General features: G+C 54.9%; 1 protein-coding gene across 4 annotated transcripts in view; it reads right to left on the minus strand.

The window, feature by feature from the left end:
* The window catches only part of MAP2K3 (mitogen-activated protein kinase kinase 3), a 57,092-nt gene that overhangs the window by 12,087 nt on the left and 32,929 nt on the right, over positions 1 to 12,076 (minus strand). For all 4 annotated transcript variants that reach the window (XM_075010637.1, XM_075010635.1, XM_075010638.1 and 1 more), the window contains exons 3-9: positions 11,597 to 11,660; positions 9,776 to 9,824; positions 3,335 to 3,448; positions 2,518 to 2,637; positions 1,714 to 1,830; positions 1,377 to 1,428; positions 447 to 574 (exon numbers count right to left, since the gene is read on the minus strand). In XM_075010637.1, coding sequence (XP_074866738.1) covers positions 447 to 574; positions 1,377 to 1,428; positions 1,714 to 1,830; positions 2,518 to 2,637; positions 3,335 to 3,448; positions 9,776 to 9,824; positions 11,597 to 11,660 — 644 coding nt within the window. The remainder of the gene's footprint in view (positions 1 to 446; positions 575 to 1,376; positions 1,429 to 1,713; positions 1,831 to 2,517; positions 2,638 to 3,334; positions 3,449 to 9,775; positions 9,825 to 11,596; positions 11,661 to 12,076) is intronic.

Consider the following 12,076-nt stretch of genomic DNA (forward strand, 5'->3'; position numbering starts at 1 on the left):
AGCACGTGGTATTTCTAGCCAATGAGGAGTCAGCCAGACGAGAGGCAACTTCTGCCAGCAGCCAGGCTGCTAAGCTGATGACCTGTGCTATTCTGTGGCCGGAAGACCGCAGGGAGGCAGCCTGGGTGACAGTGACTGCGCTTTCTGCCCAATCCGATACAGCCCACGCTTAACTAGGTGAAGAACCCTGCTGGCTCAATTACACAGACGGGCCATGACTCATGCAGGGACAGCGACATGCTTCAAGTTAAACTGAGCGTTGAAATGCCAGAGCCTCTAGAGAACATTCTGTGACCCGTTCAATTTCAGGGCAGGCGGGTTGTGTCTGAACAACCCCATTCTGTTCCCACTTGAAATCAGGAGCTAAGAAGGGGACAGACCCATCCCCAGACTGCTCACGGCAGTTTCAAGATGCCAGACACCCTCGTGCCTTTGCACACACTTACAGCCATGTAGGGTTTACAGCCAGCATCCATGGTCTTAGCAACCGAGTCCACCAAGTAGCCGCTGATTCCGAAGTCGCACATCTTCACGTGCCCCTCCTTGTTAATGAGAACATTGGAAGGCTTCACATCTAACAGGATCACAGAGAGGGAGCCGATTATACCTTCAGTTTAGAAAGCACAGAAGAAGTAGGCTACAGAGTTAAGGAGGCTTAAAACCAGGAAGCGAATGGTCTAGCTGCTAGAGACACTGCAGAACTCAAGGGAGAGGGGATAAACTGAAGGAAACAAGACCAGAACCCAACACCCTCTTGGATAGTAGATTTTAATATCACACTCTTATTTTTAGTACACTTGGCACTTCTACAGCACCTTACACCCCAGGACAATGACCTAGGCCTCTACCTCCCTAACCAGCAGACAGATCTCCCCTGATGCGGAACCTGAAGTGTGGGCAGCTTAAGTGACTTGACCAAGGTTATTCGTCTGCTACAACAGAGCTAGGAACAGGACCTAGGTCTCCTGACTTGCAGCTCCAGAGTTTTAGCCACGAGTTCATCCTTCAACCTTCGGCCAGCTGCAAGAAATCTGAGGGGATTTTTCTAACAGTGCTCTGCAATTTATGCTCATTCTTCAAGAGCTGAGGCAGCAAGAGTCGGAAGTATGTGAAAATGCAATTATTACACATTCAAACTGGGAAGCAGAAAAGGTCCAGAATCGTGTGCTGGATTATAAGGAACGTCAGTGCATCCAAAACACCCCAGCGGGTCAGCCCCCGAGGTTTAAGGCTTATCATGAGATTCTGAGAACCATCTGCAAAAGGAATTGAAGAGCCAGACACACCCAGTAGCCTGCAGGATTTGGGCCCTTCTAAGATGGATATGAAGGAGAAAGAATTGTGCAAGCACATAATCCTAATGACCCAGCACTTACCTCTGTGAATCACGGAGAGTTTACTGTGCAAATGCTCCAGAGCTCGCACGATCTAGGGATCAGAAGAGAGAGAAATTGTCAGACACACTGACCCTCACAGCATCAGCCTCTCTCTGCAGAACTGCCCCCGGCTTCTAAACGAGCACAAACAGGTTGCTACTATGAGCTTCAAGGCAACAGAGCCGGCAACACACAGTCTCTGTGCGGCTATACGAAAGTCACAATGCTTAGGTGTGTGCGGCGTGCGTCAGTGTGAGCTCAGAGCCAGGTGCAGTCAGCAGGGGGACCCCACTGAAGGACGCCCCGGGCGTTCTCCAGTGGAAAGTCGGCCACTCACAGACACGGCGATCTTCCCGAGGATATCCTCAGGGATCGTCTTCTTCTTCTCCAGCACCTTCTTGTAGAATTTATCCAAGGAGGTGTCCATCAGCTCCATGCAGATCCACACGTCGCCCTAACGAGGAGAGAAGCAGCTTGTGAGGAAGAGGAGAAGGAGGAACTCCCTTTCATCGACCCACTGGGAGATCCCATGCCTGGGGGATGGGAGGCATGATGACACACAGACCAAAGCCACACAAACACCGTTGAAATTGCCGTACAATGGTTTCTGATTTAGGGCTGGGTCCGCAGTACAGTGGAGTGGATGGACAGATTCCCAACGGGTGCTGAATCAGAGCCCTGGCATGGAGGTGGGACCGTGGCGGGAAGGAGAGACGCTCCCCACCACCAGCGTTCCCTGTAAGCGGAGTGTTTGGGCAGCTGCCCAGGAGAGATTCAGGTGCTGCCAGCTGATTAGCAGAGCGCCCACAGCCGGCAGCGTTTGCTTCTGTTGGTGGTGCACAGCTGCACATGCCTAGGTGCAGATAAAATTTATTCCACGAATAATGGAAAAAATCAGAGGGAACACTGCCTACCTCCCAGTCTCACTGGCTCCTGGTGCATGCAACATGGTGGCCAAGAGTTTACTGGAAAACTGATGGATCTGTGCCATGGTGGTGTCCACCCATCCACTCAAACAGCCCTCGCAGAATGGCCATGAGAGGCTGGATGTGGGTTTCTTCAAGAAACCTTCTCAACCCCTCCCATAAGCCAGCTGGGAACCGAACCGTCCGAGCGTGCCACGTCTAATGCCACCTGTTACCTCTCTGAAAAGGGCTCCGTAGAAGGTGACTGTATAGAAGCAGTCTACAGTCCTCATGGAGATGTCCAAGTCCATCAGCAGCCTCTTCTGCTCCTGGGTGTTCACGGTCGCACGGATTCTCTGAGAAAGGAAAGTTGTTAGCCAATGGTTAAGCTCTCAGACCCGTGCACAACACTTTAGACCTCCCACTACATGCCTGTTGCTTCAAGGGCTGCATTTTATCCTAGCCTTCACTGGGCCTTTCATTTTGCATCTGCAGTGCCGAAGGTGCATGGAATTGCCCCACACCTTAAGCCGGGTAGATGCCTAGGTCCCCAATTTCTAGGATGCATATTTGGGTACCCCAAGGGGACTAGCGTTTCCGCTACCATTGGTAAATCCCTGGCAGATACTGAAGCACGGCAGCACTCGAACGGACATTGGACATCCAAGTGGCCAACGTGGCAGGTCCAAGTGGCCAACATGGCAAGAACAAGGTGGGCAGGGTTTCGAAGTCTGCTTCTTGCAGCAGTGGTGCTCTGCCACCTACAGGAAGGTGGGTTCTGCTCATGCCGTCCTCCTCGCCTCTTATGTGCATCCCATAATCCAACGGCAGCAACGGAATTCTGGGGTCCCGCCTGGAGCTAGCAGGGTCCTGTTCATGTCTAAGTACCCAAGGAGCTCTTCTCCCGGGGACGGGGCCTCAACCCAATGGCCAGCGGAGTCGCTTGGCTTCCACTGACTCCAACAGGAGCTGAACTGGGTTTCTAGAGGAACCATCCCTTGTCCTCTGGCTCCTCACATGCCACTGCAGGGGACCCCAGCAGCCTTTTCTCACCTTGACAGCCATGATGGTGCCACTCTGCGCGTGCCGGACTTTCTCCACCACACCATAGGCCCCACGGCCCAGCTCCGAAATAGTCACCAAGTCATCGGCTTCCACTTCGAAGTTCTGAGGGGGAGAGAGAGAGAGAGAGAGAGGGCACATTACCCTCTGCAACAGCACTGACAGGAAATAGATAACACGTGACTAAGACCTGAGCAGCTATAATCCCTTCCTCTTCATCCCACGCCCCCTACCATACCATGGAAATAGACGCAAATGAGCCTTGACCGGAAGACTCCACCCCAGCCATTCCCTTTGCTGGGACAGTAACACAGTGGTTAAAGTTGGCCAAGGTTCCCTCTAGAGGTGTCCTACAGGCCTAGCGCAGGCTGCTGCCTGTGCACAGCTCATGAAGTTACACCTTTGGCTCAAGTAATTTTTGGCCCCAGGTTTCCTACCTACTGAATTTGATCAGACAAACAACAGCCTCCTTTAGCTGGACATGAGTTGGGGAGGCTGCCACAGGACCCCTTCCAAAAAACGCTAAGCCCACTTTTCCTGTGTCCCACCACAACTCTTCTAAGAGCAGAAACTCCATGGGGCTTCCATTAGACACATCCACCCATGCTGGAAACCCGGCAATGGGCTGCTAAGAGCTGTTCCGCATGTGTTGCCACTGCACAGGAGAAGCGACCAGGCCAAAGGAAGACCCATCAGGACTAATGACATCCAGCAAACTGAAGTGAAACCTGAAATCAGGGCATCAGAGAAAGTCTCCTCCATCCGGCTCCTGTGACGTTACGTCCAAGGTTACTGGGACCAATCAATATTTGAACATCACCTGGCATGAGTCCCTAGGCATGCTGAGTGTGAGCTGCAGCTGGTGAAGTGGGGGGCCAATGCTGGGTTGTTCCCTGCACTGGCTGGGCCATATGCCACTAAAACAATTTCCCAGCCTCTCTGCTACTGCAGGAGGCAGCGTATGTTCTCGGTAAACACACACCTCAGGATCAGAATTATGGCTACAAGGCAGTTCCGCAGTGGCTGAGAAGTTTCAGGACACAAATTACTCCTTTAACCACCCAAGCAGCTGCCGGAGCTGAAAGCTGCCCTACCCCATCGGGCATTGCACAGGAAACCCACAGGTCATCCTTGGGACTCTGGTGTGACCCCCACCAGCACGCTGGGAACTACACCACCCTGTCCTGAGGCTTGCAACAGCTTTCCTTGAGGCAGATTAACCCCCGACTGCCTCCTAGGGGGTTTCCTGCACCTTGCTCTGATATACCTGCCTCTGGCCTTTGTTGGACCCCGATGGTCTGATCCAGTCTAGCAAGTCCTGTAATGAGCCTCCTACTGATGAAGTGAAAGCTGGCTAATTAAGGAAGGGCTTTTTATTGAGACTGTTCAACTTCGTTGCATTTAACATCTAAAAGAAAGTGTCTGCTCCATTCATCCCTTCTACCATGAGCTGGGACAGCTTCCAGCACCACCAAGAGTCACCCAACGGAGCCCCCTCCAAAGAGATGAAGACTAGACTCGATGCTCCTGAGCTCTCTAAAAGGGGAGTTGTTTTAAAACACACCTTCCTGACCACCTTTATACACCGTGGGGAGCAGGACAGGCAGACACCCCTTTCTGCTCTTTGCACCATCAAGGTGTTACATGACAGCTCTTGCTCGGGTACAAAGCAGGATTTAAATGGGGAAACGGAGCTGGTGACATAGGACACTTGCATGGCCACTGCTGATGGTAGGGTATCGTCTTCACCCACCGCAGGGCTCTCCTAGCTTCCCTCTAGGTATTAAATGGCCATCGCTACCCTGGTATCCAGCACAGCCAACAGCCTCCATGGGCTCCTAGCAAAGGGGGAATAGGGAGTCTCCACCCGCCAGAAGGGGCGGGGCCTCATGCAGAAGGGGTGGGGCTGGGGCAAGCAGCTCTCAGCACCACCTGGAGCACGGCCCTGGGCCCCCCTTCCCAGAGTCACCCAGTGCCCTGGTCCCATAACAATTTAAAGGGTTTGGGGCTCTGGTTGCTGCAGCTGCCACATTAACGGCAGCCAGGAGCCCTTGGCCCCTTTGAATCAATGGCTCCTGTGACAACTGCCCCCCTCCAGGAGGGGCTGGGGGTATCTATGCACCTCACAGCTGCAAATGGATTTGATCCTTGCAACACCCCCATGAGGTAGCGACACGCGAGCCCCAACTAACAGGGAACCGAAGCCCAGAGCAGACTAAGTGACTTGCCCAGGGCCGCCCAGGGCACACGTGCCCATGCTCATTCCCAGTCTCAAGTCAACCCCCACAGCTCCATTTGCCCTCCGCTCCGTGTTCACAGGCTGGCTTGTACCCCTGATTTATTCACACCCCAGTTCAGTGCGACAGAGATCGACCGGTTCCCGGCCCCAACAACTGCACAAGGACACTGCGTGCCACTCCCTGCAGCCAGCTGCTGCCCTCCCTTTGCCAGGCAGGACTGGAACAGTCCCCGAGTTTTGCTTCGGTCTGCAGGAAATCAACTATTTACACAGGAGTCAACGTGGACCCCTGTGGAAGGGCGGGTAAGGTAAGAGGGGGGCTCTGCTTAACAACGCCTGACAGTTACACCCAGAGCGCAGCAGGAACAGTGCTGGGTGCCGAACAGCACCACCCAGGATGCGGCTGATGGCCGGCTGCCAGAAAGAGCCTGCTCTGCTTTAGCCACCAGGCTGCGTAATGGTCAGAGGAGAGCTCTCAGCCGGTCGCCTTTTAACGCCGAACGCTGTCTGCTAAAGCCAGCGGCCTGGCCGCCGCATGGTCCTGGAAGCAGGGGAGTTCCATGCCGGAGCTCAGCCTCAAGGTGTGCACTGCCCAGCAGAGGAAGACGCCAGCCACTTCCCCTGCAACGCATGGCGTCCTGGAAGAAGGGGGACGGGGATGGGGGTAGGGCCAGCAAACAGTCAGGCTGACCGGAGCCCGGTCCAAATCACAACTCTCCCACCGGGGAAAGCACACAGCCTCTGGAACAGCCATTCAGTGAGTGCACCGGTCCATCCCTTTATCGGGCCATTTGCATAAACCACTCCCAAAGCCACTGGCTCCTTCCCTGGGAAGGGCACCGAGAGCTCCCAGCACAGTGTTCTGCTGGGATCATCCTCCCTACAGCTTGCCAGGTTCCCCTCCTTGCCCCGTCAGGCTGCAGGGTGACTAACCCCCTCCACGCTACGGCACCGGTGCCCGACAGGGCTGGGCTAGAGATAACGCAGGGACCACACTGCACGTTATTGGTCGGCGTGATACACTGGACAGTCGCTGCTCCCTCTCCACCCAGGCATTCTCCCTCCCTCCTGCTGCTCCCCTCTGGTGCGCAGGCAGCACAACAGCCTCTGCGTCATGGGCAGCCAAAGCAAGACACCCCCTGAACACCCCAGGGAAGGCAAGGGACTGTTGGGACGGTCCTACAACAGCACAGAGGGGAACGGAGCTGCAGGCATCTGCCAGAGAGCCAGGGGACGTGTCTGTCCAGCCAGCTCCATCGGTCCGTCAAATCAAAACCAGGTGGCAAGTGCAACTCAGCAGCATCTTGTACCCCTAAACGTAAGGGGGCGGTACGTAGTCCTGCACTGGGACCAGCGTTCCCCCTGTGAGCACTTGGGCAGCCGCGCCGGAGAGTCTCAGGTGCTGCCCAGCTGATCTGCAGGGCAGCATGTGTCCCTGGGGGATGCCCATCCACACACGCCTGGGTGCACACAACGAAATTCGTTCCCCCCAGGGATGGAAAAAATTAGAGGGGAAACACTGCAGGGGACGGCTCAGAGAGCCCCAGGGCAAGGAAACAGCACAGCCGGCAGGGAATCTTTTCCTGGCCTCCATCCCCTTTAAAGCACATCGCTGCCACAAAGCAACCCCCGCAGCACCCCAAGCTATAAATACGCACATTACCCCATCACCCCGCAAACAACAAGCAACTGGGTCACGTTGCCAGAATGCCACCTTCCTCCTGCACATAGGGCTGGAGGGTCAGATCTTATCTGAATGCCCCTCACCCTGGGGTGGAAGGTAAGTAGCCAGTTATAGTTCTTCTCCTCCCAGGCTCTATTTTTAGCCCCCCTGCAAACAGCCTGACACGGCCCCGGGAGGGCCGGTGGCAAGAGACCGAGCAAGCAGAGGCAGCAAACATGTCAGCTGGTGTTTGTCATTAGATCACTGGGCCTGGCATGGCAAAGCCAAGGGGGACAGGAGAGGAAAGGCGTGGAGGCACGGAAGGGTTACAGGGCCAACACCCAGGCATGGCTTCCCTTTAGAGACCTGCAATGAATAGTCCTGGAAGTTAGCAACACAAGCAGGGCTTTGTTAGCGAGCGCACTGTGCTCGCACGGACTGACTGCAGCTCTGTGCACGCCCCGGCAGGGTCCTTCACCCCCTGGGCAAAGTCACTTTCTGTCTCTTTCTGCAGAGCGTTTCTATTTCCTGGCACACGGCTTCAGTGCTGTCCGCTGGCCCTGCAGTAAGGCAAGCACTGAAGCAGGCCATGAAATGCCACGATGCCCTGCAGGGAGTGGCCCCAGTGGATAGGAGCCCTACTACTGCCACCAGGAGAGGGAGGAGTTCTGGTCGCTCGAGGAGCAGCCCATGTCTGCAGCGTGGGGCCTAAGGGTGGTAACACCCGTCCTGCAGGGGAGGGACCACGTCTGGTCTCCATAGCACGTGGCTTTGTTCCAGCAGCACAACAGCTTTGCACATGCACAGAAGGACTTTGTCCTCAAGGGTCCCAAAGGGTCTGAATGCCACCCCTACCAAGGGGGGGGGGTCGCAGCAAGTGACTGGTACCCTGGCTGGTACATTGCTCACGTGTGTGCCCCCTGGGCTGCCGGGGGGGCTGGAATCAATACCACGCATGAAGCACATCGCCACCACATGCCACCGTCCAACGCATGTGGTGTGACGGAGACGACTTGTCCAGGGACCGCCGGAAACCCAGGGCCAAGTTCCCAGCATGCGACGTTCGCCATCCCATAATACTATCCATCACCCACAACTTTCCATTTTTTTTTTTTTTTTTAAAGTCCCTCACACCCACAGGGCACGCGTGGCTGATTGCTCTGTGGGACAGACAGAAGGAACCCGCAGAGCCCTGCCCTGGTCTCGCGAGCGCTGGAGAGCTGATGGCCTAACAGAGGCAGGCTGGGACCCAGCAGTTCTGCCACCGATTTCCTAACTCTCTTGTCGTCTCTGTCCCTTAGCCTCTCGGCGTAGAAAACCGAGGTAACGCAACTACGCTGCAGGGTTCCTTTCTCACCCAGAAGATGCCAGAGGCCTGTCAACGACAAAGCCCAGTGACAAGCTCCACCTCTGAGGTGGAAGGTGTTGCTTGGCTAACAGGGGACGGCCAGGACAGCAGAATGGGGGAGGTATGTGGGGAGGGCACAGGAAAAGCAGGAGGGGCAAGCTTCTGTCTCTTACAGTGAGGGGCCGGGGGCTCCTCTCGTATTCAGGCACAGAAAAACAGAACCCCTCTCTTTAACGGTGCCACCTTGAAGGGCCCCACACGCGGCGCACCAGAACAGGGGATCTGGTTGGTACAGTCTGGATTACAACCCATGGGTCCGACCCGCACAGGCTTTGCAGTGCTGCTGCGCAGATTCCTTACCCACCTCCCCCGAGAATCACTGCTGGCTGTCCTCCTTTCCGTCCTGCCAGGCCTACGCTGGAACTCAAGGACTACGCTCCAGCAGGTCTCTGAGCTGCACTGCCCCATTGCTCAGGCCCTCAGGCACCTATCCCGCACCGGGTGGAGCTCTCCGGCCTGGGCCCCGCAGAGGGTCAGAATGGTCTCATCCAGCCTTCGTCAATTAACTGCTGAGCAGAGCTGGTTGCAGAGCTTCACGTTTTGCCAAAAGTTTCACCAGATCCTCACCAGCTCTATCATTCAGCCATTCGCCTTTTAGACAAGAGTGGTGGCAAAATCCGGCCCTCCCCATCCTTCCCCTCTCCGTTCGCCCCCACGGCTCTCTACACCGCCACCCCGGAGGCTCCGGCTGGGCGCTCTTGCTAGGGTTGTGCCCCAGTGCTCCACACCGCATGGTCAGGAGTCGGGGGTCATGGGAGGCAGTCAGGGAGCGGGCGAGGGGGACTGGGTGGGGACAGGAGGCCAGGACATGCCTGGCTGTATGGGGAGTCACAGCCTCCCCTATTTGGCCCTCCATACAATTTCAGAACCTCCTTGTGGCCAGAAAGTTTGCCCACCCGCTTCCTTCCTGGTTCAGCTACTCGTAAGCGCACAGGGGGAGGTTTTGCTGACAGAAATCTCAGCCCATTGCAGAAACCCCCCCGGGAGTGCAGCCTGCCCCCAGCGCTCTTCCAAACGCGAGACTGTTTTCCTAGACGTTTGACAAGTGGTGAGATAGACAGATCTGATCGGTCTGGGGGTGGAGCGGTACCGGCAAGGACCAGCAAAACCACTGCAACGTACTTTATCTCCAATCGTAATGAAGGTCCTTGAATCCAAGTTCCGTGGGGGCCTGCATGGAAAAAAAAAAATAAAGAGGTTAGTTCACAGCCCTGATCATCTTGCTGCACCACAGGAGGCTGCAAACTCATCAAGCACTTGCATCGCCCACATCCCACCATCCTTCACAGTTACAGGCTTCTCTCCTACCCGCACTGGAGTGCGGACATAGCCTTCCTCGTGCGCAGCGCCTCCGCTGCTTCCTTGCGTGATTCGGGCCACGCACACACTCCAATGTTTGGTGGGGCTGAACTACCAGAGGAGTCAGTTACTTCAGGTGAGCAGCCAGCCAATGGGCCGGAAGAGAGTCTCTCACTCCGGGAGACACGGATGTATGACTCGCTGTGATTTCCTGGTGGACTGGATCAGCCAGTCTCCTCTTGACATCCACCCAGCAACACAACAGGACTGCCAAGGAGTGTGAAAAACCCAGCTCCAGGAGACAGGAGTTGTTTGCTAGATGCGGCATTCTGTCTCCTGAAAGGCCTGTTCCCCTCACCTCTGACACACAAGTGAGCCTCCCCTTTTAGCAGCATTGTGCTGCTGTGGACGCAATCTGGCTGAACTGTTTTTTTTTTTTTTTTTTTTTTTTTGTTTGTTTTTTTTTAAGGCCGTTCCTTAAAAGGTCACAATCCACCACCATCAATTACTGTTCCAATAGATTTTAAAATCTAGGTTTACTTTTCATCACTCATAGGTGTTACTTCCACCCTCACACCCAACCAAAGTTCCCTTTAATCTTTTCCAGCTACATGAAGATTTTTTCCATCCATGGCTAGAAATAACTTTTTATGTGCACCAAAGCGTGTGCAAATGGGCAACGCCAATACTATACAAGCTCTGCTGATCAGCCGGGCGGCATCTGAACCTCTCCTGAGCGGCCGCACAAGCGCCCAGCTTACAGGGAACACTGCTCCCAACCTTACTCAGCTTGGGGAGTAAGAACAGATGGTCAGTTTAGACTCGGGGTTCTCATATGCTAACACAATGTTGCAATGTCTGCCCTCCAGGTGCCCTCTGCACTGCTCTCTAAACTCCTAGAAATATTTCTGTTACCAAAATTTGGGGCCTAGGAGACTGGACAGCAGCATCCCTTTCACACGGAGCGCTCTGGGATGGAGGAGGACAGGCAGATGACTGTGTTTACCCTTGGGAGACCTGCATTAAATACTGATGGGAACATAACTGTGCCTGATGGTTCTCCAGCTAGAGGCCTCTGCTAGGAGTAGCTTAAGAATTAGCCAGGTGTGGTGTGTCCAGGACAGGACAAAGGGCCTTGGACTGGTCCGAACTCTCCTGGAATAAACAGGGGAGGGGTGCACCAGTCAGCCGAGATTCAAATGGGCACAGAACTCAGGCACCGGATTGTGGCAACAAAACCAAGCAGAATATTCCTCACTGGAGTGTCAATGATCTGAACTAATATTGATGCAGCAGCCTGCTAAATAACACTTCTCGGCTGTGATGCTGGCAGGCAACTCCTGGGTCTCTCTCTCTCTCTCTCTCTCTCTCTCTCTCTCACACGCACACACACGTCACCAAGATCAGCGGCTTGCTGCATGGACACCTTAGAAGTTGATGCCATCACATGCCAGAATTTAGGGGCTACCAGACTACGGGGGGGGGGGGGGGGGGGCGGGGGCGGGAAACAACTGTCAATTAAAGAAAGTTGAACTTGTAAAATTGAAGTGGGCTATTCCTCTCGCACTGGCAAATCCTTGGCCCAAAATCTCAAGGCGCACTTGCAGGAGCAGGGAAAAGCAAGACTCCGCAGCAGAGACTTACGCTGGGTTCACGACAGGCTGCTTGATGGGGAAGCATGTTATTTTCAGCACTTTCTTGCCTTTCGCTGAAAGAGAGAAGAGACAGCTGACAGCTACAGGCAGGGCTGCTCACTCAACCTCCAAACCATCCTCCTACCCTCCATGCACAGACTGGCACCAGGAAAGTTAACATCCAGCTCCACCGCCATTTGAACTCGGGGCTGGCTGGCTGCTTCCCACCATAGCAGGGGCAATGCAGAATAGGAATTAATTTGGGGGTTCCAAAATGGTTCAAAGCCAGATAACACAGCCCAGCCTTAACCTCCCTGTGCCAGACCATTTGGCTTCTAAGGGAAACCTACCCACCTTGGGCTTCTACGCTGCTGCCCTCCTCTCCCCTGTATTGGTGGGCCACCCCACCCCCGCCCCACTAACTCTCGACAGCAGCCCAAGGATGTAGCCAGCAACAGACACCAAGGAGCAAGTTGGTGGGGAACACTCT

This window comes from Carettochelys insculpta, chromosome 16 (genome assembly GCF_033958435.1).
Source record: "Carettochelys insculpta isolate YL-2023 chromosome 16, ASM3395843v1, whole genome shotgun sequence".
NCBI lineage: Eukaryota > Metazoa > Chordata > Testudines > Carettochelyidae > Carettochelys > Carettochelys insculpta.